This window comes from Ictidomys tridecemlineatus, chromosome X, assembly GCF_052094955.1.
Source record: "Ictidomys tridecemlineatus isolate mIctTri1 chromosome X, mIctTri1.hap1, whole genome shotgun sequence".
NCBI lineage: Eukaryota > Metazoa > Chordata > Mammalia > Rodentia > Sciuridae > Ictidomys > Ictidomys tridecemlineatus.
Window position 1 is genome coordinate 99,042,695 of NC_135493.1, and position 27,973 is coordinate 99,070,667.

Consider the following 27,973-nt stretch of genomic DNA (forward strand, 5'->3'; position numbering starts at 1 on the left):
GGAGCGAGTGGGGTTCGCTCAGGGGCGGAGCAGGCGCGGGCGCTGGCAGAGCGCGCGGCGAAGGTCCGCGACGGGATCAGTGTCGCGGGCGGCTGCTATCGACCCCCATCGGGCCAGCCGCCTCCACAGACCCACCTTCCCCACGCGGCTGGAGGCGCGGAGCCCCGAGGGACTAGTCCCCACGCGCGGCGGCTCAGCTGCTTCGCTCCTCTGGGCGTCGGGCTCAGGCTCTCCGGACCGCCTGGTGTCCTCGCCTCCGGGGCGGGCGGCAGCGGCGCCCCGGGATGGCTTCGGCGGGCAGCGGCATGGAGGAGGTGCGCGTGTCGGTGCTGACCCCGCTGAAGCTGGTCGGCTTGGTGTGCATCTTCCTGGCGCTGTGTCTGGACCTGGGGGCGGTGCTGAGTCCGGCCTGGGTCACCGCTGACCACCAGTACTACCTGTCCCTGTGGGAGTCCTGCCGGAAGCCCGCCAGCTTGGACAGCTGGCACTGCGAGTCCACACTCAGCAGCGGTGAGGGCCCGGCGCGCCGCGACCCCTGCCTCCCTCCCCGGACTGTCCCGCGCCCCACTGCCCCGACGGCCACCGCCCCTCCCCACCTCTCCGGGTCCCCCGCTCCCATCGTTTCCCCCTGTCCCGGCCCTTCGCGGAGCCTCGGCCTCCAGACGCGTCCCTGCATGCACCCCTCTCCCCGCCGGGCTCCAGGTCGCCTAGCCTAAAGCGGCATCCCACGCCCTCTCCCTCCTCCCGTGGCCATTCCTCCCGCTCTGGAGTAACAGGTATGCTATTTTGGGTAATTGTTATCGTTTAAGGCGAGAACCATGTGGCTGTGTAAAAAATGCAACTCCTTCCACACCCCCGTTAAAAAAGAAACGGGCTAAAACGCCCAACTCCCAAGATGTGTGGGTTCCCTGTACAGTTTTTCTTCTCCTTCTTTCAAAGAGGAATTTGCCTGAGTTTACCTCTTAGAGCCCACGGTTTTGCCTGCTCAGCTCCACTATATCTGGGTTTTCTCGAATGAATTTTGATGCAGATTATATTTCCTTAAATTTGGGGGTGGCTATGGTGAGCTGGGAGAGAGACAGTCTTAATCCCCCCCCCCCTTTGGTGATACCGTCGTTGATTCTGAGTTGCCCTTTTTTTTCTTTCACTGTAAGAAACTCCTCTCTCCTCTGTGAGCTATTCACAGTTGCCTGGAAAGTTGTGCTTTATTCTGCCAGCTTTGAAAACTGCAAATGGATGGAATGGGGGTGGAGTACAAAGAAGGTAGCCACTGGAGCTGCTAGCCCCACGGGGATTTTATGGCTTTATTCTCTCCCTCCCGACCCTCTAGTTGCCTCCAGCGCCCCAATTGTGCCCTTAACAGAAATCTGCCACTTCCGATTTCTTGCTGCAAACTCTTCCCTTTCCAATCTTAATTCTTCAGCTGCTGAATGTCCGCACAGAGAATGGGGGATAGAGAGAGGACCAAGAGCTTGTGATTTTTACACACACACACACACACTCACACACACACACACTCCTGAGAAACATTAAATTCCTTCCTGACAGTGTCATGTCTTCTCTGAAACCATTTAAAAAGCTTTACTGGAACCGTTTCAAGTTCCAGTAAAGTTGAAATAGCACAAAAAGCCACAAAAATCTGATCTTCTTTTGTCTTTCATTTCTTGTTATATGAGAGATTAGTTCACTTGGTTAAGTTCCTTCCATAAATTAAATTTTGTTTTTACAAAAGCTTTTTCTTTTCTCTTACCTCAAAATACCCATTGAAAGGTTTCTCCTTTGTTGATTAATTCACTGAGGAGGGGACTGGTTGGCAGCAGGAGGTCAACATTTAGGTCTTTTAATTCTTTCAGAGTTGGTTGTTTACAACTACAGATAAAATAAATAGGTAAAATGCCTTTCTTCAGTAACCCGGAGATCCAAATAAACTTTGGAGAAAATATCTTTTCTTTCCCCTCTTCAATAGAAATGGAAATTTATGTAGGAATGCCAGCTTCAGAATGTCTCCTTAGCAACGTGAATCTTTTGCCCCTTTCTCTCTTTCTCCTGAAATAATAGCCCTCTGATTGCATAAAGACTTTTCAGATAGGTTAGAGAAACCAGCTTCAACTTCCATTTGCTTTTCAGGCCATTATCCTTTTCTCTTGGCCAGGAATGTAGGGAATGGTGAGAAGCCAGCTCAAGTTTGTTTGAGCAGTATGCAGTGTTTGCTAATCTTTCCTTAATTGCCTCCAGACCCATTTATTTCAGCATTTTTTTTCTCTTCTAGGCAAAGAAATAGGGAGACCCAAGCTTAATGCAAATATAGTGGATTTTTACTCTGCAATGTAAAAAGAAGAGGCTGACCACTTCCCCCTCAAGCACTTTTTTCTATCCCCATGCATATATTCATGGAAAAAAATACTTTTCATCTCACAAAATGTAACTTGTAAGCGAATGGGTTACAAGTGAAGGTGGTTTTGGTGGAGGCTATCTGGAACAAGTTCTTGACTTGATGTAGTAGCAGTTCAGTTTTGCTCTCCACAGTGGTGGTGGTGATGGGGGGTGATGGAAAGGAAATAAAAGATGGAAAATTGCCATGTCCCAGTAACAAAATGTTCTTTTTAAAAATGTTATGTTATGTGCACTTGAAACTTCTATCAGTATTTTTGAAACAAAGGGGGACACCAGAATCGAAACCAGCAATGTTTTGCTTGCCTGATCCAAAGGGTAGACAGCGTTTTTCAGTCTGTTTGCTGTGCAGAGTAGCTAAAAGGAAGAGAGGGAAATGCCTTTCTCTGAAGGTTTATAAGAGATCCACTTCCTTGTATCTTGAAATGAATTATCTTGGGAGGAACCACCAAGGACAGTTTTACTGAAGGCCCTACACCAGGATCTTCAGGGCTTAATTAAAAACCTTTGTCTTAATTAGAATTAAAACTGCCGGGAAGAGGCAAGCTTGTATTTACAGAAGGAAATTTTCGGGAATGTTTCTTCTGACGACAGTGTGCCCTAGTTAGGCCCAGTTTCTACTAAAACTTTCCCCTAAGCCATTATATTTAAACTTGCATTTTAATTTGGATACCAAATATGCATCGTTTGCTGTTTATAACCTATTTTATGGTTTTAAGCGAAAGCAGAACCATGCCTCTTGTGTCCTGGTGTACTGAAGGTTGCGTCAGCACTTCTAGTATGAACCAGTAATCTGGTTGTCAGTCAGCAAGAATGCTTTTCTCTGGCGTCTAACTCAATAATTCAGGGTACTACGGACAGTGCAGACAATGGTCTTAAGTTTTCCAAAAAGACAAATGAGAAAATGACTTATTGACTGTCATTGGTGGTGCAAAAAGAAAAGAAACATAAAGTATGTTTGTTAGGAAGTTTAGAATATGCAGTACTCATGGCTGCTGGCCACAGAATTCCTTTCTAAGAATGGTTTTCCACAGTACTGTTTAGGACAGGCTTTTAATGAATCTTAAAGCTTACTCAAGGTTGTACCGATGTTTTAGATTTCTGTTTACTCTAGTTTTGATAACTTTGTTTTAGAATATAGTTGTTAGGGATTCACAGCCATAGCAGTTGTGAGAGAATCCTTTCTATCCACAAAGTACTTGATCAAATAATGCCTTTTTCAAGGAATATTGTTAACATCATTCATGCACTATACTAAAAATAGCTGCATTTGTAACATGAGTCACTGTTAGCTTTGAAATGGCAGTGTACTGTATGCTAATAACAGGTGAATATTAATTTTAGTATAAAACTCCACTTTGAGGAATTTATAAGAAAATCTGTTTTAGGTGGTACTTTAAGATCAATAGAACTGCCTGAACACCTTCAGTTCTTAAAAGATCTGAGATACAGTGATTCTGAGTTCAGACATGTATCATCTGTGCATGCTTTTGAATCTGTACCTTAATTCAGAAAACTGAATTTCATTGGGAAACCTCACAATATGATTTGCCCCAGGGAAGGTTCATCTTGTTACTTGAAATGAGTTGATATTAATGGATGTTTACACATAGCTCAGCAAACCTGGAAGTCACTGCAGTTAAACCTCCTCTGACTCCCTCTAAAAGAACATAAGTAGGACAAATGAAATTTCATTAAACCTGTACAGCACAGATGGTGAAAAATTAACAGTACTAGTTAGTACCCAAACTTTCTCAACTAATGAACATGAGAAAACTAAGTGTAACTTATTTCAAGATCTTCAGGATTTTTTTAAAATATCTTCTAGAATTTCACATTCCCCAGATTTACTTTTACAAAGGACATTTTAATTTGTGGGCAAATATAATTCCTCTTTTGCTCACATTCATAGAAGGATTATAATCCCCAGGGAGCCACTTAGATCAGTCTTTGGCAGCAAAGGGATTTGATGGGTGTGTGAAAAGCCTGGCCTTTGATAAAACATATCAAAACAAAAACAAACAAAAGCATATTTCAAGCAATAGATTGTATCTGCTGTCAGTAATACATTGGAGGAATTTCTTTGTTTCTGTTTAATGTAAAACCCTTTGAAAGACTATAGATACAGCCAGTACTACTAGATATATTAGTCAAAGTGGTTGTAGATGTTTCAGAATAAGTCTCTTGATTACCTAAATACCACAGCAAACTATGCTAAATCCGTGGCAGCAGAGAAAGTATTATTATGGAGAATACATGAGACTTTGGGTTCTAACTGATCTGAACTTGGCCACTTAACAACCATGTGACTGAATATAACTTATATATATAAGTTCTCAAATGATTTGTCATGAAGATTAAATATATGAAACTATTTATTTCATATCATGTATGTAGAAAAATAGACTCAGTGATTTAAGAGGTCTTTTTCCTCTTAAATAGTAAAATTTCTTTGCATTTCATTTAATTTCAAGTTTAAATATTGATATGTATTACCTAGTGTTTAATAATATTCTTGGTATGTCATGATCACAAAACCATTATTCATTTCTACCCACATACTATGATTATTCCCAATGTCATAAACTTGCATAGTGGCTAATGTAATTCCTAAATACTGTTGAGAATACCAGGAATTTTTTGTGAATTTACTAAGATCTCAATTGATTGGCTGTAGAGACAAGATTTATCAAGAGTATTCCAATTGCTAATGTTAGGAAGCTAACCATAACAAAAGTTAGTGTTGTACAATAATCATTTTGTTATGTTCATTAATTATGTGGGTCAATAATTCAAATAGGGCATAATAAAGATGGTTTGTCTCTGACCCAAGATATCCAGAGCCATACCTAAGGATGACTTCAGTGACCTGGGAATGGAACATCTGGAAATGTAGGACCTTTTCCAAATAGTTTTACTCAGAGATTTGTCACCTTGGTATAAATAACTGGAAAGGTAGCCTCAACTAGAACTCTAACTAAAGCAGCTATAGGAACTCTTTCTAACATGGGGATTTTAGGATAGTTAGACTTACATAATGAGTGATTTTCCCCAAAACAAGATTCCTAAGAGAACCTGCCCCATTGAACTAGCATGGCAAATCACACATCTCTTTTATCACATTCTGATCCTTTTGAAGGAGCCCTATAGTCAAGCTCAGGTTCAAGGAGAGGAGAATTAGACTTTACCCCTTGATGGACCGACCATGCAATCCATCTGACACTGTGCAATCCATCTGACACCGAGTCTAGTTGCAAATCTGCATTCTTTATTACCTCTGAAGGAAGAAAACAACCACATAATTTTTGCCTTCAGCCAGTACATGGCTTTAGTGATTGGTCACTTGCATGGGATCACTAGGATTGGGGATGAAATGAACTCAAGAGCCTAACCTGTCCACAAGTACAGACAGACAGAAAGAGATAAAAGATATACCGCCTTCCATTTTTTGTTTGTGGTTTTAGATAACCAAGGCTCAACTGATTAGGAATCTGTACTGTAATCTGTTACTTTGTGTTATGTAATAACATTTTGCTCATTTTCTAAGAAAGTTTTGTGTGTATCTGATGAGATGCTTGGAACAGGAGCATTAAAATGTTAAAATTCTACACAAGAGTCAAGTTTTGCAGTGCTTTAGAGGTATTGAAGCTGCAGAGTTGTTTTTGTTTGCTTCCTTTTTTGTTTTAATAGCATGATTCTTCTCTCGATAATTGCCATGTATTGAATTGCAGAATCATAGCACAGAGTAGAAAGGATTTTGTAAATAATTTAGTCAAATCACATGTATTGCATCAATAAGGAAAATGAAGCAGGATGCAATGTTAAAGACTCAACAGAGAGACTGCACTTAGCCATAGTATTTTTTAAGAGAGAGAGAGAGAATTTTTTCATATTTATTTTTCAGTTTTCGGTGGACACAACAACTTTATTTTATTTTTATGTGGTGCTGAGGATCGAACCCAGCACCCCTTGCATGCCAGGCAAGCACGTTACTGCTTGAGCCACATCCCCAGCCCAGCCATAGTATTTTTACAGGGTCAGTTTTCACATTTTTCTGTAATATTGTAGATAACTATCTCTTGGTGTTTGAAGGACCATTGAATATGGAATTTTTGATGAAGAGGTTAAGGACTACTTGTGAAATATCCACTTTTCATAAGATTAATAGCCATATTTTGATTTCATTTGAAATTTACATAGAATTTAAAGTTCTCAAATAAATATAGGTACAGTTGCATATATTGATAAATCAGTTAGACTTAGGTTTTTTTAATCATCAAATTTAATTTTTTATCATGGCTAAATTCTTTAATAAGCACTCTTTTGCTTTAAGTTTCTCCATGATAGGATACTATTAAACAGCTTAATTTTCAGTTGAAAATTAATTCCACAAGTATGTTGAAGTCAGCCAGGTAAGTATCTTGAATTGATGAAGTGAATATAAATTTTCATTTGACAACTTATTGCATTCAGACTTTATTAAAAATATATAGTAATTTATCAAAAGAGATTGAATTTTCTTTAAGCAGAATTTCAGCCTTACATGTCAAAGGCACTGACAGATAAATTTTACCAGTCTTCGCAAATTATTGGATCATCTCTCTAGAAATGTAGACAAGGACACTTCTCTTTAGCCTTTTTGCTCCTAAGTTTATGTGAGATCTGGAGATCCTAGTAGATCATCAATTTTCTGTCCTATTCTAAGCTTGCCTTGGGAACCAAAGACTGCCATTTAAAAAAATACGAGACATCCATGTCTCCCAAAGAACCAAGAAACATCAAGTATATCATCTTGGTATCTATCTGCTTATTAACTACTATGAGGCTTAAAATGATAGTTAAATGAGTCATGTTTGGGGATAATATTGGTACTGTGCATTCGAATATATGTTTATTAGATAAAATAATATAGGAAAAATAGAAGTTGGGACCTACAAATCACATTTTCTGTACAAAAAAAGGACACCCCCAAAAAATACAAGTTTTTTTTAAAGAATTTTAACACTCTCATTTTTCAGATTCCTAAACCAAACATGCACCAAAACACTGCCATGGTGATCTGTGAGTGAAACCTAGAATCTATTCTTAGCACCACTGGGTGACATAAATAGAAATGACTTGTCTCCATTTGCCTGTCTTCTCACATGTACCCAGGAAGTTAATTTCACTGAAACACATTAATTTTCTAGCAACAGGTAGACATGATCCTGGTACACAGCCAGTTTGTGTGCAAAGTTCTGTGACAGTGCTGAGAGAAGAGGATGAATAAAACAAATGTTATCTTGTAAACAAATTAATGAAATAAATGTACAAAGTGCTACAAAGAAGGCAATAGAAGTTTTACTTCTGTAGAGAGGTATAAGAAGGAGCTGGCAAATGCTTGCCCATTTTATCATTCCATATTTACTAAAGAGGTGTCTTAATACTGACTGTAGATGGCTCTCTGGCTGTGTACGCTTTTGCTTATTAGCTGTCCCAAACCCATCACAAAAGCATCTTAGTTACTTAGAGGAAGGTCGCCCACTCTTATTCCTGGTGTGGGTTTTCTTCTTCCTGCTTTTCTAATAAGTAAGTTTTCACATTGTAACCCTCTTAGGATGTTTTCAATCAGTGGGAAAGAAACAATTTTTAGTATACTGAACCCATCACAACCATATAGAAATACCATGTTCTGAAATTACTATAGAGATATACCAGTACCCATTAGGTAATATTATCATCACATGATAGTGAAAGCTTTGTAACATAGCTCATGGTAAGAAACAACAGTCATTAGAGGTGATGGTATCTTTCTTTATGGCTAAATACTATAACATGCTTTAATGACAGGGTTCCTTGCTAAACTCTGTGTATAGTAGTTTTATTGGAGGAGGATGATATATTGTGGTATTTAGATTATAAACTACATTTCCACTGAGTTTTCTAAGATAAATTCTATGAAGCAGGTTTGAAATTGTCATGGGTCAAAAACTAGTACCCTGTCTGGCAGTTTCGACAGCAAGGATTTTCCAAAAGTTTGGCAAAATTGACATGCAGTTTGGTCATTAGAGTTGCTGTGTAATGTATTTGAATGGTTGCCTTAAAATAGCTTAAAATCAGGTTGACACTGTACTTTTGATACACTCCTACTTTGTGAATGGGCCTAAAGAGAAGGACTCAAAATTGTTGCCAACTTAGTTAACATGGGTATCTAAAGCAGCTGCGTTTACAATAATCCACTTCATTTTGTGCAGCACAGTGTATATGGTATCCATATTGTTTGCCATTTTATCAAATACAAATAGTTATTTGCCTTAAGTATTTGTTTGCATGAAAAAAGTGTTATTTTAATATCATTTGTTTGAGAAAAAGAGATAAGACTTTTAATTATTAAAGTTGGAATCCTAATTCTTCTCTTGGCTGCCTTTGTTTGTGTCCACATAATGAAATAGTGGAAAATTAATGCAACACTGATGGATTTAGGTCTAAATGCAACTTGGCCAAGAAAACAACGTTTAAACTGCCTCAGTAATTGTTTCAGTTTTCCACTTCATTTGCCACTTTCGGACTAACTTGGAAAAGTTAAGTATATCATTTGATAATTCTGGAGTTAGATTGTTAAGTCTATAATCACCTTCCTTTTACACAAAATAATATTTTCGTTTGATTAATTTTTTCAAGTATATGGCCTTTCTAGCCAAAATCAGATGTAATGTAGCATTAATCCTAAAATAAAATCTTGTTGCATTTGATAAAAATAATCAAATACTTTCAGACAAAATGAGCTGGTTGGGACAAAGACATGGATAATTTGGGGAATGTAAGTCTGAAGTATTATTCTGTAACTGAGACCCCCCCTTAAACAAATAGCATCCTAATTATTTCCAGTTCCTGATGATAGAAACAGATTGACTATACAGAATTAGCTTTCTAAGTTCTCACCAATTAAATGGAAATGTTTTGCTATAAATATGTTTTACGTGATAATAAAGTTTAGAAGAACTGAATATTTGCTTGAAATGAGTAAAAATTGTCCATTTTATTAGGTGAATTAGAGAGAATTTGTGGATACCTTGTGAAGAGTGGTGTCAAGGTAGAGATGATCTAGTGAGTAATTGTAGTTGTAGTTATGAATAGTATTTTAATTAATGTAATTTCCTTTGGGGGGGGTTCAAAGATGAAGATACTAGTGCCTATCTGACAAATTTGAATGTGATTATAAACCTTTTTTTTAAAATTCATGTTTTGATTTGTAATGGGAATTACAGAAGTGAGAATCATCCATTAAAACCATGAATACATTGAAGGAAATACCATCCACACAAACAGTGGAACTTGAATTTAAAGGTTAAAAAAACTGTTTTTTCATTTATTTTTAATCATATTTAATTTCCTAAAAGAAGTAGCAATTGTGTGCTTAGGGATTTACATATAGTAGAACTAATCTCAGCATATAAACAATTCTACAGAAATAAATAAATTAGCCAGTGTTTGATAAGGTAAATGTTTGGAAACGAGATGGATGGAGGAGAAAAGCTTTAGGCACTGGTGTGTGATGCTCTGACTTTGGCTTCAAAATGTGGAAAATGTACCCTCATTAAGATTTTTGCCTTTCCTTAAAGTAAGTGGATTTTGAATGTGAATTCCCCAAGGAAAAAAAAAGAGTTTTAATGCAGCCCATAGAATTTTCATAATGCAGTGGCTATTTCAGCCTAGTCTCACATATTATACTAAGTAAGTCAGCATAATTCTGCAGAATACTAAAGCATTTACAGACATAGAAAACTCTGATGCCAGCTAATACAAATACCTTGAAAGAGGACTCTACTTTAGTTCCTGAGTTGCATATTAATGTTAAATTTAATGTTATATAGGGATGGCCTGGTTTTTATCTTCTTACCGTGGGGGAATACATGTAAATGTACTTTTCTTGAACGTCAGCCTCTCTAGGTTCAGTTCCAAAGTCTCCAGTGTGATACTGTCAGTTTTGCCAAAATAATCTTGAGGGAATCTGACATGTAATATGGCAGCCTCATTTCAGATTTGGTTTCCAGATCCAAAACATGCTACCCTGCCCATCTGAGCCCTCACCAGCTTATAAACAAAGGCAACACATTATTTCCTCAAAACTGATTACCACCTGCTCACCTACATCTTGGATAACAAATTTAGATTTCCAATCAACTGGCCTAACATTGAACAATGGCCAGTTTTAATTGTGCAGAACACTGCAATTTGTAAAACAGCACCATGGCTATTGAAGTTGTTCAAGGCTGGATTATGTTTACTGCTTTACTATAGTATAAGTACATCACTTACAAAACTGGAAAACTAATGCAGAGTAATAAATCTCTGAGGACTCTTAACACTTCATCTGACTAAATACTGTGAGGACTTTCATTGGGGGATTAAGACTGGTACAGAAATGAACTGATACACGACATTTTAAAGAAATAGGGCTGAAAATTGAGAATTGTATATCATAATTTTAATTTATTTTACAGACACTGAATATGAGATAGCAAATATTTGTATGCAAACCTTAATGGAGAAACCCTTTGGGTACAGATATAATATGCCTCTAAAATTCTCCAAGTCCTGTAGAATATAATAAAACATTTTATATGTACATATTCTTGCTAAAGCTAGTCCTGGGCTTCGATTGAGTAATGGGAAGCCCAGTCTATTATTTTAATAGCCAGTGCTAAGTATCATTAAAATATGTTTTACTTTTTTCCCCCATATCCTAGTCTTGTTCAGTAAGAAAAAGGAAATGGTAACCATCCAATCTACACAGTTTCTGACTTTGTGTTCACCTGTCAGGCTGACTCTAATGCTTAAACAGTGAATTCTGCTTATATTCTCAAAGAGACAGGATGCCACAAACCCTGTTCTCAGCTCCAAAATGCCCAGGCTGAACCTTGAAAAGCACCCTAGGCCTCCGTGTCTATGATAGCCATATTTAACCAAATTCTTTGCTTTCTAATTGAGGTTAAGGTAGGCAGCTATTTAAAGTTTTAGTCCTACACAAACAGCCTGAGTCCTTCCAAGTGTATGTGACAATAATGCTAAAACTTGGCACTTGTCCACCAGTAATATAGTCTCAGTAGTCCAGTCTAAGCACAACTTCTGGCTAGGACAGTGGCATTCATGGACATTTCTAGTCTCGGAAAATAAAACAGCTTTTCTGTTTGAGTAGTTGAAGCTTTGGTTGTAGATCAAAGGGAAGGGTAGCAATACCACAGCAGTGATGATACTGGTGACTGTCCTTGTTGACGTTGTATCTAGAGTGACTTTCTTATTAGCGACAAACTCAATACTAAATATATAGAACATTTAGTAGAAAACATGAACTGCTTGTGTTCACCTACTTTTTACAAGTATTATTCCCTGTGCTATAAGAGATTCCTTTCCTGATAAAGTTCTAGTGCCTTTTAATAACATTTATTTTCCAGGTGTTTTCTACTATGGCATTTTATTGCTTCTCCATATGAAATAAAGTATCGCTATTTGGAGGAAATTTAACATTGTGTGAAATTAGCACTTTTTGTTGTTACTTTCTATTGCTATTTTGGATAAACATCACTTTGTACTCTATATTACTCATTTATCCAAATTAACTTTATTATGTGATTTTTATTATTTGAGAGACCTTTACCTGAACATTTGAAAATGAAACATTGACCAGGAAGCACCAAATAATAACCCAACCACAGGGTCAAAACTAGCCTGCCACCTGTTTTTATAGATAAACTTTTATTGGAACACAGCAATGTTCCTTTGTTTACATATTTTGTATGGCTGTTTTCATGCTACATGTCAAAGTCAAATAGATACAATGAAGACCATGACCAAAAAGCCAAAATTATTTATTTTTATCAGGAAAAAGCAACTAATTGCAGTTTTATTTTAAGATATTTTTAAATGGGTAGAGATTTAGTTTTATATTAGTTTAAATGAAACTAACACTTTAAAAAATCTACATGAAGTAATTTATTGAAAGTTGTTAAATAATAATCATTTTATAAAAGTAGTAGATAATTAAAAGAGTATCTAGCATAGGTGCTCTTACCGAACTCTCCAGGAATTACATTGATGGATGGATGGATGGGTAGATTTTATTCTTTTCTTTGTACCCTCTATGCTTTGATATAATTAAACTTTGATTTTTTTTCTTTCAGAAATTTCAATTTACACACAAGTTTTCAGAAGGATTTCCAATATATTAAATAATGTTCTATGTATAAACTTTTCCAAAGAAATTTAGAGGCTTCCAAGTGTAAGGATTATTCTTTTGGCTTTTTTTAATTCAAAGCTACATGCTGTTCGGGAATAAAAAAGCCATAGTATGGCTATCCTTTTAACTTCTAGTTAAAAGCCAGATACACGTTTGTTTGAAGTTATATGACTTTCTTACAAATAGATGGCATAAAACTGCTTTCTACTTACTTGTGATTCATCTTTATATTTTTAAGAAGTGTGGATTTCTCTATTTTCCCCTTATTTATTTGTTTCCTGATTGCTGTTTAAATTCTAGTTAAGTACTAGTGAAAAAAAATTTAGGATTTCTTAGGAAAGAGTGTGGAAAAGTATACTTTGGAAGTTAGCTTTCCCTCCACTTCCACGTGCACCTCCCCCCCCCCCTGCATCCCCTCTCTGTGCTTCTGGTATTTTCCAGGGCTTCACACATGGTAGGAAAGTACTCTATTACCCAGCTATGCTCATAGGCTTTTTTATATTTTAATTTTGAAACAGAGTCTCACTAATTTGTCTAGGCTGCCCTTCAACTTGTGATCCTCCTGTCTTAGCCTCCCAAGTAGCTGGTATTATAGGAGTGCACGGTCATGCTTGACTACTTGGGAAGCTTTTTAGAAGGATAATTTTAAAAGAAAGCATCAAAATATCATGAGTCTGCACTTTGACTATAATATGTTGCAATTTAACAATAGATTAAAATGTATTTGCATTTCCTACATATTCATTAAACTAAGGGCCAGAAGAGGCAGTCTGGGACTTAGAACCACCACTGTATAGTGTAATGCTTGAGTAGTGCTTTCATAATTTCACATTGCTTCTTCTGAGAGAACATTCTACCTTCCTTAGGAAAGGAAAATGGGCCAGTTTTCTGTCATACCATAACTAATTCTTTATTTTTTGTAAGAAATGAGAACATTCATTGAGGTTTACTTTTTATGAAGTGTGTGGGAGACTCAGTTGATGTGTCCATAATGCTTGCATATACTAAGTGGTCAATATAGGCTGTTTCATCTGTACATGAAGAGAGGGGGTCCTGCAGCCATTTTTTAATCCATTCTCACTCCGTAGGAATACCTAATTTCAGAAACTACTCTTGTAGTAGTAAATCCGAGAGTGAGATAAGAATGAAATAAAAGAAAGGACAAACAAACAAATAGCACAAATCCTCCTGAAGTTAATTGGCTGGGGAATTGTTTTAGTGGTTGAGGGAAGGCAAATAAAAACTTGGAGAATTTTTATGAGGTCAAAGGCGCTTTCTAAGAAGGAACAGCACTAAAAAAGAATGTATTACTGCCACACACAACCACATGGATGAATTTTAGAGATTTAAAAGTCACACATAAAAGTGTTTATAATATTATTTATAAACAGGCAAACTGAACTAATCCATGGTGATAGATGTGATCACTACCCAGGTGGGATGGTGGTTATTGACTGGCAAGGGACATGGGAACTTTCTTGTTCATTAATCTGGATGGTCATTACATTAATATACATATATATTACTAATCCTCATCCTTATTTTTTTCCTCTAAGATTTGTGAGCTTTATAGATCAATAAAAATTTAAATCTTAATAATATTGAAAATAGGTCATGGAGGGAACACTCGATTTAACACGAATGCTTAATAAGAGTGCTTGGAAGAAAAGCATGGCAAACCCCTAGTCTAAAAACTCTGCTGAGCTTAGCATAGGAGCCATTTCTGAATAAAGACATTAATATTAATTTTTGTTGCAAAACATTTCAAACCCCAGAGGATGCTTATCGTGCAGTGAAATCACATTTGTTGAACTGCAGCAAGGTGAAGGCTGCTAAGTTAGTTCTGTTGATTCTTTGAGGACTTAATGCTTAAAAGCAATGCCTTTCTTTTTTTTCCTTTCCAGACTGGCAGATTGCTACTCTGGCTTTACTCTTGGGTGGTGCTGCCATCATTCTCATTGCATTCCTGGTGGGTTTGATTTCTATCTGCGTGGGATCTCGAAGGCGCTTCTACAGACCTGTTGCTGTCATGCTTTTTGCAGCAGGTAAATATATTCATACTTCCAAACCAGTATTAAAGTTTCAAGAACTTTTCTGCCATCATCTCTTCTCATACAGAAGCAGTATGCATTTGCTATATGACATAAAAATTGAGAAACATTTGTTATATTTTAAGGTAAATGGGCTGAAGACATAATATTATCAGTTTTTAGCATGTTAAGCATTTCACAGAGCACAGTGTCAACTTCTAAACTTTGAACTCAAATGTGAATAAATAATACATCTTGTCAGGGATGTTGCCTTAGGAATTACAGCAGATGTATTTACCAACTCTTTTTTTACATCCATTTTTTTCTCCTTTATACTGCCCCCGTGGTGATCTTAAGGCAGCATCATTTTTTTTTTCTGACATGAAACTGGAAAAAAAAATTCCAAAATGTGCACCCTCAAAAATCATACATCTCTTTGGAAGTAACCATGGTTATACTGAAAAATCACTACATAACCTGGAACCATCAGGCAAATTAATTATATGAAACCAATTGTATGTTCATTTATTTAACAACCATCTTTCTGTGATGTGTAGCTTGAATTAAAACATCAACCAAGGTAAACCAAAAAGCAAGAGAGCTGTGTAGAAAAGGGACTTGTGGACTAAAAGCCCAGTATATTATTTGATGAGAGTTTTAATTTTCATTTATAATAATATCCTTGAATATATTATTCTTTTCAACTTAAACTGAAAGATTCTTGTGGTGCCTTCAATTTACCCTGTCAATCATATCTGATTTGAAGACTGCAAAATAAGCCCCTGTGACTGTCAATAATGAAGACACTGACAGAATCATCTAGGCTGTTAGATGGATTTTTAAAAGCTGTTTAAAGGTTGGAATAGATGAAATTTCTCAGAATTTTTGAAGGGTACTTGGAGCTAAAAAATGTAAAATCCAAAGTATTCTGCTGCCCCCTGCTGTTTGTCTTCATTTTCTTATACCCATGAAGAATGGTCAGAATGTCAGTGTCATAAAAACAAAGGCCTAAAGGGCTGAAGAAATTCAGAAGTACATCAAATTCATATATTTAAGTGACTTGCTCAATATCACATAGTAGTAGACTCATAGCCTATGGGACAAGAGTCCCCTGTGTTTCTCCTTTGCTAGCCAAGAAATAAACCTTTTTCCTTTTTCTCAAAAACAAAAAAGTCACATAATAATTACTGGCAGAGCTGGGGCTGGAAGGCTACTGAATCTTAAACTAGTTTAAGACTTATTTAAACTAGTTTAAGGTTTATTCATTACTGACTCCTTCACACATTCATTGAACTATTCCTTGGGTACCTGTTATAGAAACATTGTATTAAGAGAACTGTAAAATTGGCCAGAATATCACCGTGGATACTGTCTAATAGCCTAGAAAACATCGTTACAGGAAACATTTTTAAGTTTTAGGAAGTGACTATAGTAATCATTACTTTATTACTCTTACATGTAATGAGAGTCTGTTGTGAATGATTTAGTACAACATGAAGGTTCTCCTAAAGATATATCACTATTTTCTAATCTCTTTCTTGGTTCATGGATTTACCATGACTTTTTTTTGTCTTAGAATGAAATAATTTAGATATATCAATTCTATCATGTCTATCTTTGCAGATAGGATTTATTAACATAATGATTAGATAATTGAATATAAGAGTATTCATGATAAATTCAATGATATACAATTCTTGAAATGGAATTCTGTCTCAAAAAGTTCATTGTTGATACCATATCTTATAAACATGTTTAGAATATTAACTGGAAGTTTCCAGATTTTTTTCCTAAAAATGTCTGTATTTTTACAAATACAGAAAAATTTGTGAAAATAAGTACTTGTTGTAATAGAAAATACATTGTAAATGAACATAAGTAAAAGGTAATAGATTTAGCTGAAATAAATATTTTGATTTAGCTCTACCTACTACATATATTATTAAAATATAAAATGATGAGAGGAATTCCTACATCAAAATTCACAGTGTTGTTCTACCTTCTGAGACCTAAAATGAGCATTATACTACTATATTTTTTAGATGTACATATATTGAGATTTAATTTTACTCTTTTATCATTTGAGAGCATGATTATGGACATATTTTGAAATAACCATTATTTTAGTGTTCATTGTACATATAAGATAAAATTCACTGGCTGTTGTAAGATGTCACATAAAGGTTTCTCTCTTCCATTTTAAGAGCATTAAAGAATTACCTGCAGCTGATCTCTGGATAAGAAAGATATTCATTATGCATAATAATCTATTATTGATTTATGCTTAAGATTGGAAAAGTTAGATAATCTGCCTACTTGAAACAATGCCAGCTAAAGTTTTGGTTTTCTATTTTTCTTGCCTCTTATTAAACATGCATTTAAGTAGTGATTCTTTCTAAATGTGTATTTCAGGCCATTTCCCCCTTTTACAAATCTTGTTCTACTTGTAAATGGTCTGTGTTTCTCTTTTCAAAATGTTTCCTTCTCTAAATAGCCTCAAACTTTGTGACAATAAGTATTATTTTGGTGTTCACACACATAGAGAATGATGCCTATCTCAAAAAAGAAATGTTTTTTTCATCTTTTGCTGAGACATGTAGCACATAAATTCAATACAGACATATCACTGGCACTTGGAAACATCTCTATCCAGAGCTACATAGTTAATTCTGTACCATGTGCTTTGCCTGGTACTCAGATGTACTCAGTAAATCGTTTCTGAATAAATGCTAAAAGATGACTAAGTCATGTGGCTTATAATCCAGTGGGGAAATACAAAAATGTAAACAACCAACTGTAATTAAAAAACATTTCTATTGTTGAAACTTATGAAGTGGCAACTTTCATATGACCACAAAGCTAGTAATAATTATCAAAGTGATTGTTTTCATTTTAATATTTTATTCATTCATTAACAAATGTCAGACACTTATAGTATGCAAATATAATATCTTAACATTTAGATAATAAATTCTAATGATTTTTCCTGAAAGCTGATGACTAAATCTCATAAAGACAGGCAAAGGAATTTTAAAGATTGTATCTTCTCTTTGTCTTGAGGTCCTTCATTACCACAAGGGTCAAGGGAGCTTGTTAGCTGCTTGAAAAGTTGGTAGCAGAGCAAGAGCAAGCCATCATTACAGCCTTTCTAAACCATTGCCCCATTTTTTATAACTCTCTTACCAGTCCTAGAAATCTAGATTTCAGAACCAGATGTTATCCATGATGATGATGATGATAATAATAATAATAATAATAATAAACTAAGCATCTACCGTATGCCACAGTCTTAGACACTTTAATATGTGCTATTTCTGATATAACAATCTTAAAATTAGATGCTTATTTTCCCCATATTATTTATGAAGAAACAGGCTCAGAAAGGGAAAGTAATATGCCAGAGTTATCCAGGTGGTATGTTGGAGAGCCAGAGTTTACATTCAGGACATCTATGTGAATTGACCGGTCATCTTTACTGGGGTGTGTATCATATATGCAAAAAAACAAAGCAGAATCAACCTGGATTTTGAATTCAGCTGCCAACTGTGTACTATAATTGGAGTCCATCCTATAACTTCAGTTGCTCTATCTCAGGAATAACACCTGAAGGAAGTCATCAACTTGAGATGGCATAAAGACCATCTGATCAGTGCAGCATGACTGAACTATAGCACATAATGAAATCTGTGTTTCTAGTGCAGTTTACTACAGTGTTTTCTTTTAGGATAGCTCTCAATGACAGGATATGATATGATTGTGAAAACTGGCACCCAGTTCTCTTAATTAAAAACTTGGTAAAATTGGAGGGATTGTCTTTCTTGGATCTCTTCTTTTATTGTCTGATTTTGAACTGGCTAGAGATCATTTTTATTCCCCACAGGGATTTACGATGTTTTTCTTTTTCCCCAAAGCCTTATTAATACAAATTACAGAATATTTTTAGTCTCTTATGATTCAGATTTTTAATAACGTAATCTCCAATTATTATTTTATTAAAGATGCTTCCTTTTTGTTGTATCTATAAAAGTCTCCTATTATTATTTATGTGGAATGATGACTTTTTTTTCCAGGGTTCTGCAACTTATTTCTATTTCTGAGCTGTCTCTAATTAGAGGCTTATGGTTTACACCCCTCCTAACTAGCCTGTAACTTAATACAAGATGGCTAGAGTCACTTGGAGTCTAGATTTTAGCAGAAAAGTCAACTTAGATTTCAAACTTCAAAGGACTTTGTACTCACAGTTCTTTAGATCCCATGTTACTTTCCAAGTACCAATATCAAACTACACTTTGGCTAGTACAATTTATGGTGTCGCTACCCAATAAGTAATTTCATAGACTACTACTACTTTTGGTGTTATAAGTTAAAGAAATTGATAGCTTCATATTAGTCCATCATGGACAAATCTCTTTACTCTTTAAATTGTCATTTACTTTATGTAAATTCTATATTTAGGGACCTGGCTAGAAAGGTCTGTCAATTCTGCCTTAATTTTCTCTTAAGTCTGCACCTTGTCTTCATACACCACCATTATTTTTTTTCAATATTTTTTTAATATTTATTTTTTCATTATAGTTGGACACAATACCTTTATTTTATTTACTTATTTTTATGTTGTGCTGAGGATCAGTCCCAGGGCCTTGCATGTGCTAGGTAAGCACTCTACCGCTGAGCCACAACACCCCAGCCCAACACCACCAACACCACCCAACACCACTTGGTTGAATCTACATATGTTCCTCAAGTGACATACCTCCATTCCCAAATTTTGCCTCCCCCTACTTTCTTTTATTTTTCTGTACCAATATATGACTTAAAATGTCTGTGACTCCTTTTCCCTTTCCTAAAATTTAGTTTTGCAGTTCTTTCTTATAGTCTTTCTTTATATTCTCTGGCTTTTCTTTTCCACTGATACCACCTTAGTTATCACTGCACACAGGTACCTAGGCACTGGCTGACACATTATGGCCCCTTCATTCTCTATTGTCTTCCCCATTTAGTCTGTCTTGCACAAAAACAACTGATATATTTCTGAAATCTGGTCTCATCATTTGCCACTTTTGTTTCCATAGAAGCAGTCTTCAAGACAAGGAATCAAGTGTAAATACTTTATTCAGGAGGTTAAAATGAGGGGTATGGTAAGGGATATGGAAAATGAGACAGGGTTGGGAAGGCAGCCAATAAAGGGAACATTACCAAGCCAGTTGTCACTCAGAGAAGAAGCAGCTGGAGCTTAATCTTCCTGGAGAAGTTGTTACCTCACTGGGGGACTAGGGAGCAGGGTTGTTTATACACCAAATTTTGCAAGTCAATGGGAAGGGGCTTAGTTGTGATTGAGGGATAGCAGTGTTTATTTTCCAGAACTTCTGATCCACCCCTCAGACAGGCAAAGTAGCTTTAGTGGCCAGAGGAAATTTAAGCAAAGAAATTCAAGTGCTTACAATTTGAAGGCATGTACTGAATGGCATGTACAAGATGGCATGTACTGAAGTGGTAAGAATGAGTATATGGATAGGGCACCAACAGCATTTACATTAAAATAACATCTCAGATGTCTTCCTAGAGAAACAAGTCTATTATTATATGATACACTAAGGCTTTTATAATCTGAATCTGACATCTTACTGTGCAGGCACCCTTTATTCTACCCACATGAACTATCTATAGGTATACCCTCTTATACCTCTGAGTTCATACAAACCACTTCTGGTTCCCAAGGGTCTTTTCATCTTTCTCTTCTGGCCAATTCCTATCCATCCTTCCAGAACCAGTTCAAACAGTGCTTCCACTCTGAAGCCCTCCCTTCCTTCTCTAAGCAGGATTGGTAATTGTCATATTATTGGAGCTTGGTCAGTGTATGTTGAATGGATTATAAATAAATATGTCCACAACTGCTGTTGAACACATTGCTTTGTACTTATCAGATAAGTACAAATCAAATAATAATGTGAAATGTCCAGGTCAAGGACCAGGTCCTCTCTTATTCTCTTCACCTAGAACATGGTGGACGCCCAATAAATGTTTGTTGAAATATTCCCATAGAAAAAATATTGAATATTTCAATATATTGAGTGTTTTGAATATTTTAATATTGAAATATGCACGCAAAAGCACATGAATTAGTAGCTTTGTCATCCTTCTCTCCGTATAATTTTTTAGTCAGTAGTTTCATTTCCTCTTTTCACAAAACCAGGGGAAACATGAATGAACCCTAAATTCTTTATAAATTCTGAAATTTTTCATAACTTCCTATGTTGTCTGTGAGGCAGAGTGCAGAGAATAACACAGCCAGTGCCTATTAGGTTTCTTTGATTCATGGTAAAATAGAAATTTAGTCTTAATGACATTTTCTTGAATTCTGAACTCTAGTAGTTTCCACTCCCTTTGCAGAATTTATGAAAGACAAGGAGGCATTTTTAGCTACATCCATGGAGAAAATTATTTACCAATACAGAATCATATTTTTCTATTGCATGCATTTTTCTTTGATTCCAAAGAAAGTAAAATAATTCAGAGGCATAAAGCATTTTAGGGTAATTTTCGTCTGGCTTTATTCAACACAATAAAGGTCTAAAAGAAGCAGTTCAAGAAAGTATGCCACTGGAGTCTAATGCAGTTGTATTTCTGCTTTTGCACTATAAGGAAAGTATTTTTATATTATAACATGGAAGCCAAATATTGGCTAAATAAAACACATTGAAATGAATATTAAAAGCAGCATAGGTAAACACGTTACTCCAGGGACTGGCTGGTTCTCAAAGAAGCATTGTAATACTTTTAGAATATAATTCAGATTAGTTATTACTTCTATGCTCAAATTCCTCTAGCAGCTGCCTGTCACACTTAGAATAAAATCCAGACCCCTAACCATGGTTCTCAAGGCTATCCATGAAACGTGAGTAGGTCCCCGCTGGCCCTTCTGGGGCTTTTCACTCTCTGTACTACAACCACTGTGCCCTCTACCTGCAGCACTTACTTCCCACTATATTGACGTGTGCCTCCATTTCATTCCATTCTGGTCTGTGCACAAATGTTCCTTCCCAGAGGGTCCTTTTCCCTTTTCCCTTTTTTCATTATTGATCTAAAAGAGCAGCACTCATCCCTCTGACTGGTCCTGCTTTCTTGGATTTTCATGCCTCTTAAAAGTACTTGCCATTGTCATCAGTATTTATTTACTAATGAGCTGCCTACCCGTGGCAATAGCCCCTTGTCTCCTTTGTTATCAATAATGCCCTAAACTGTGTTACTTTAGAAACAATGAGGTATTTATTGAATTATGAGTTTATTGAAGGAGTAAATGAATTCCTATATCTAACTCACATTCCTGTCTCAATCATATCCTGGCAGGATCAGCCGTATTTTGACTAGCAACCAGAGTATAGAAACCAAAGGAGAAATGCCTTTTTAAAAGCACACTTAGTAACTTTGGAATTTCTTTTTATGTAGTTCATGGTTAATAGCAATTGACTTTTTGTAAGTTTTAAGACATTTAAAATGTGAAGGTTCTCTTTTCCCTCACAAAGGCACAGAGCCACCTGACTTTTTAAATTACTATAGATTGTATCACTAGAAATAGGTGAAGTGTGGGTTATATAATATGTTCTCAACTGAATCCTGACAATGACTTAAACCTTAGTTTCTAAGTCTTTTAAGCTAAAACCAGGATGTGATTCCTATTTTGGCTATCAAGAGATTCACTTTTTATGTGAAACTATTTATCCATCCACTCTCAGTAGTAACTTGGAAGTGTGGCAGACAGATGGGAGCTTAGAGCAATGTTGAGCTACAAGGCAAAGGTGTTTGGAATTATTATATATCTGACTCCAGATGACCCTTTACTTCCTAATCAGGTTCTTGGAGAAAGTAATGTTTTTAAGGAATCATGTCCTTGTGAATTTGTTATAATTCTTCAGTTTTATGCCAGAGATCAATATTTGTTAAGTAGATTTTTCTAGGAATGTTAATCATTGACAAAATGATTCTTTACAAGCAAAAAGAATTGATGAGAGTGGATTTTAAAGCATAAAATTTCAGTATTATTAAACATGTTGTCCATACTGTTGTTCTTTTTAAAAAGTTTAGTAAACTATTTCAAAAGATGTATGCCTCTTAGGTTTTATGTATGTATATGTGTGTGTGTGAGTGTGTGTGTGTGTGTGTGTCTATGTATAAAACTATGTCAAAATTTGTTTTTTCTCTTATTCCTTAATCGTTCCCTTTATTGTTAACATTTTTATTCTTGAACTTGAGAAATTTACAGTATTTTAGGATGAATTAAATAATAATAATTTTAGCTAAAAAGTTTACTTACTATATCAGGGGTTAGCTCTTTTCTTTTGTGTGAAGGTCCAGAAAGCAAATATTTTTTGGCTTCATGGACCATTTTGTTTTTGCTGCAAGAATTCAGCTCTTCCATTGTAATGTGAACAGTATATCAATGGATGAGCATGGCTCTATTCCAGTAAAACTGTTTTTAAGGGGATAATAGAGGATAGGAAAGGTAGCAGAATACAACAGTCACTAATATGGCATCATGTAAAAATGTGGATGTGTAACCGATGTGATTCTACAATCTGTATTTGGGGTAAAAACGTGAGTTCATAACCCACTTGAATCTAATTTATGAAATATGATATGTCAAGAGCTTTGTAATGTTTTGAACAACCGATAAAAAAAATAAAAAATCAAGCACTAGACCAGATCTAGTAGTTTGCCAATCCCTATTATATATAAACTGTACCCTAGATTTTTAGAGAGATTATTATCTATTTCTTGAGAGTTAAAACTGTCATATAGTAGAGAATGAGGCAGATACAGCCCATAAATTCTCATTCAATCAATTTAAATAAAATATAAGTTATTTAATAATGAATCCAATAGGGAGTTAGGAATTTTAAACAGATGACACCATCTCTTCTATAATCCAGCATCTCCCATATAAAAATATCACAGGATAAATGCCATTTTAATTTTAGATAGTTTTTAAATAAAACTTTCCTTCCATGCCATTCCTGATTAATTGGTATGTATTATTTTGTTAGATATGACTCATCACATTTCCTCTTTGGTCCTGGCTGGGAACTAAGGGCTAACTAGAAAATAAAAGCTAAATTTTGTACTCTGCTGTAGTAGCCATCATTATCCCAAGTTTTTCAGTAACATTAGCTTCCATGCCTTCACTGACAGAAAGTAGATGGGAAATATATGTGTAAATATCATCTGTTAGATCCAACAGAAACTGTATAATTAGTTGTAGCTCCTTGAAAAAGATTATTTTTGAGCCTCTTTTTAAAGATCAGAAGCATGAACTAAATGAAAGAGAAAAAACGAAACTAGTTTTAGATCAAGATAATGGAAAGAAACACATCAAGGTAGAACTTTCTGGAGTGTTGGACTGAGTTGGATGCAAAGCAACAATGAAAACAGGAACATCTTGGATGAATTCTGAATGAATGTAACTGGTTGACCAGTTTCATCAGGAGAAGTGAATTTGAATTCCCAAGTTCCTCAAGCACATAAATAAATAACAAGGGTTTAAGTTTGCATTGAGGTCACTGTTTTTAGGGTACTATTTACAGGTTTTATATAATAGAACAGTTTAATTTAACTAGTACTATTTGCCATCATAGTGATAATAATATATGTGTTTTTAAGGTGAGAATCACTACTTTGTATTCTCATATAAATTATTACATTGTACCAATTATTTCTTCAAATACTAGTGATTCACTAACTATTAATAAGGTAATTCTTACTATATTGTGAAAGTGTTTAAACAAAAAACTTAATATTTTAAAATATACCATCTAGAATAACCAGTGTTTTAAATGTTTTGGCTTTTATGCTTATTTATTTAAAATGTCAATTTATATGTTTATGTTGTTTTATTTCCTGTAAATAACATTTTCTAATTTTTATTTGCTTTTCTTTCAGTTGTTTTACAGGTTTGCAGTCTGGTTCTTTACCCAATCAAGTTCATTGAAACTGTGAGCTTGAAAATTTACCATGAGTTCAACTGGGGTTATGGCCTGGCTTGGGGTGCAACTATATTTTCATTTGGGGGTGCCATCCTTTACTGCCTGAACCCTAAGAACTATGAAGACTACTACTAAAACCAAGTCGCAGATTAAAAAAAAATAGAAAAAGCAACCATCCAGCAAAAGATTTACATCTGCATCTTTTCTAACTCACTATTTTCTAAAACACTTGTGGAGCATCAAGCAGTTTGCTCAGTTGATTTAATATCCTTTGCCTTTTGGCTGTCAACATCATAACCAGCTTTTACATCCATTTTAGGGACCTGCACAAATTAAGAGAGCTGTTTAGACGTAGGCAAATGCTGCAAACTTCCAATATGTTCATGTCATTTTTCTTGAAAAGTGAAGGGTCTGTATGACAGCAACCATTGTGGGAAACTAGTTGGAATGAGAATTGCCTGAGTCTCCTGTTGCCTGCAGGGGAGCAGCTGGCATAGACAGCATTTAGAAGTTCCTTTGTACACTGAAAAGGATTCCACTGTTAGAGCCCTTATCACCTGCTTATCCCACCCAATAATTACATTGGCTGTTGGTTATTTGCTTGAGTGAGCTCTTGTAAAGTGAATGCCCTTCAGCCTCTAATGGGAGTTGTGAATATAACTGGTTAATGGAACACATTCCACCTTAGTGAATACTCTTTAATGGGAGGTTATGCTTTGGCAATTAGCATCTCCCTGGGAAGGAAGTCAAGACTTGGAGACATATGTTTTTCATTATGTGATTAGAAATTGTGCCCCAGACCCATCTAGAATGGGGGGGAATTAAGGGTCTCTGCTTTCCCTGGGACAATCAGAAAGAAATATGCATGAGTTGCTTTTGTACCCTTTAAAGCATTTACGAAACATTGCAGCAAACAATTGTGTATATGTAACAAGCCTAAGTATTTTTATAGAATGTGAACCATTAGTATAAATGGTAATAAGTTGTTCCATAACCATCCACATATCATTTACTAATTACACATACAATTAACATTTGCTCTAGTGAAGTGGATTGAAACACTAACCTTGTACACATTGTTAAGAGGCTTAGATTGGTATTCACACTTATTTACTATAAAAAAAATACATATACCTTAAAGCTTTTGCTCTATGTTCTGTACTGTTTCACTGGAAAGTGTTAATAGAATTGCCTAAGAAGAAAAATTGAAATGGTGTTAATCTTAAAATTAATGATTCTTCTGTAAGCACTGTAGTTCAAAAGAGAGTAGCAATTAGAATGATCACTTTGTGTAAAATTCATTAAAATAGAAGGCTGCTATTTTTTGCAAGTATTTTAAATGTCTTCATTTAAAAAAAAAGAAATAGTGATAGATTTATATAAATTTCTTGATAGAGGAGTAGAATTTGTTTGGTTTTCACCTGGTCCTCTAAAGTTAACTGATCGGCTGATTTGTGCACACAATTATGATGGGTTTATGTTAGGGGAATCATTTACTGACTATTTCAAGGGAAGGAAATATCAATACTAGGTACTAAGTTTGCAACTAATCTCTCATTGCAAGCTTATGTTAATTCTGTTTAATATACAAATTTGGATAGTTTAATTATGAACCTATTTTTATATAAAATATACAATTCTATAAAACTTATAAATAATTATTTTTGTTAACAAAGACACTAAAATAATATGTTCTGGTTTGGCCCTTCTGCAGAAAGAAGCATTGGAAAAATAACTTAAAACGTTCCTGTGTGCTATTGTATTGAAAAATCCATTAAAAGTAGGACCACATCAATAGTGTTTAATAATTTGCTTTACCTCCCAGAACAGAGTTCTGCTTTCAGCTTGTCTTAAGAATGGTTGCCAAAACAACAGCCCTCTTCCCCTCAAATAAAACTATTTTATTATTCAAATGCCAAAAGGCCACATCTTGTGAATTTTCTATAGAATCAAAAAGTAAATATGAAGTACCAGGTTTATTATTACTAGGTTTAGTAGTGATAGACAAAGGTGATTAAATGTATCCTAGAGAGAAACCTTTATAAACGTGTATGATTCTATAAAGAATCATAAGAAACTATGAGAGGAAATTTTCCAGAAAGGTATTAGCATTATAGAGTATTTTGAAGTGATTTTCTTGAGAAATAGTAAAATCTGGGGCAGACTGTCTTGCAGTTTATTGTGTATTGTCAGAGCAGTATGAGAAATATGATATTTGGATAGGGATTTCAGCTATTAAACATGCGCTATTGTAAGAAGTCTTTATTCCTGAATAATGGAAGTACAGTACTTTAGTGCTGACATCAATGAGGCACTTTTCTTGGATCTAGTGGAGGATGCAGTGTGCTGTTAGACCAATATCATTTTTAGAGTCTAATCAACTTTTCATTTTCTTGTCAGTATGACAAGCTGGATAGTGAATGACAGAATATGTTATAGGTTGAGGCATACATAATTGCCATTTATTGAAAAGTAGATTTCTTCTAAAACGTTTGTCCTTTCCCAGTAAGAGCCCTATAGCCCTATGCTATATTTCTACCATCCCTAATATTTGGGAGTGTTTCATTATTAGCAAGGCTCAGTACAACAGGAAAATTGTTGCTCATCTGAAATAACTATTTTGTCTATCAGAATAAACATGAGTGAAGTTTTCACTTAACATTAACATTATGTCTTTGTGGCTTTAGGTTTGTTTGATGTCTTCATAAGCAAAATTGTTAACCACAAACCCATTGTTTATCTTAGAGAAATAATATATATACACACATGCATATCATAAAAGTACTCAGCAGGGCTAGTTATTCGGATTTCTTGCACAAGTAATTAGCTTTTTGTAAGTTCAACATGTAAATTTTAAAGTCATAAATAGAGAGACCTATGTGTTTGAAATATAAATGATATATATGGAATAGCATGTACCTGTATATTATTAAACATGCAATGAATTGACTGGTAAGTGATGTCTAATTGTATGGCTAGCAATGTAATTTATTCAGACTGTATTTTTGTACAGAGCAGCACACACTAACCTATGCCTCTGTGTCCTCTTTAATGCCTAAAACTGTGCCTAGAAATTTCATCTGTCTTAAAAAATACAATATACTTCATGCTGTTTATGCTGTTAATTTCTCTACTGCTATACTGTATTTATTATTTTTAAATATATGACATGTTTACTACTTAAATATGAATTTATGTTATCCTGGTTACTTTTTTTTAACAGTCATCTGGGGTAAACCTGTTTATCACTCCAGTGATTTTGAGTTTGCAGTTTCATGAGCAGTTCATTTCATGATTTTTGTAGTTGACATGAAGTTATCTATGTGGAAAAAAAATAAAAATAAAAGTGGTTTCACTGA

At 35.3% G+C, this 27,973-nt stretch overlaps 1 protein-coding gene across 1 annotated transcript; it reads left to right on the forward strand.

The window, feature by feature from the left end:
* Tmem47 (transmembrane protein 47) lies at positions 1 to 27,973 on the forward strand. Its single transcript, XM_078034979.1, has 3 exons — positions 1 to 510; positions 14,512 to 14,652; positions 24,571 to 27,973. Exons 1-3 carry the CDS (start codon positions 285 to 287, stop codon positions 24,747 to 24,749), a joined length of 546 nt encoding a protein of 181 aa, XP_077891105.1. The 5' UTR covers positions 1 to 284; the 3' UTR covers positions 24,750 to 27,973.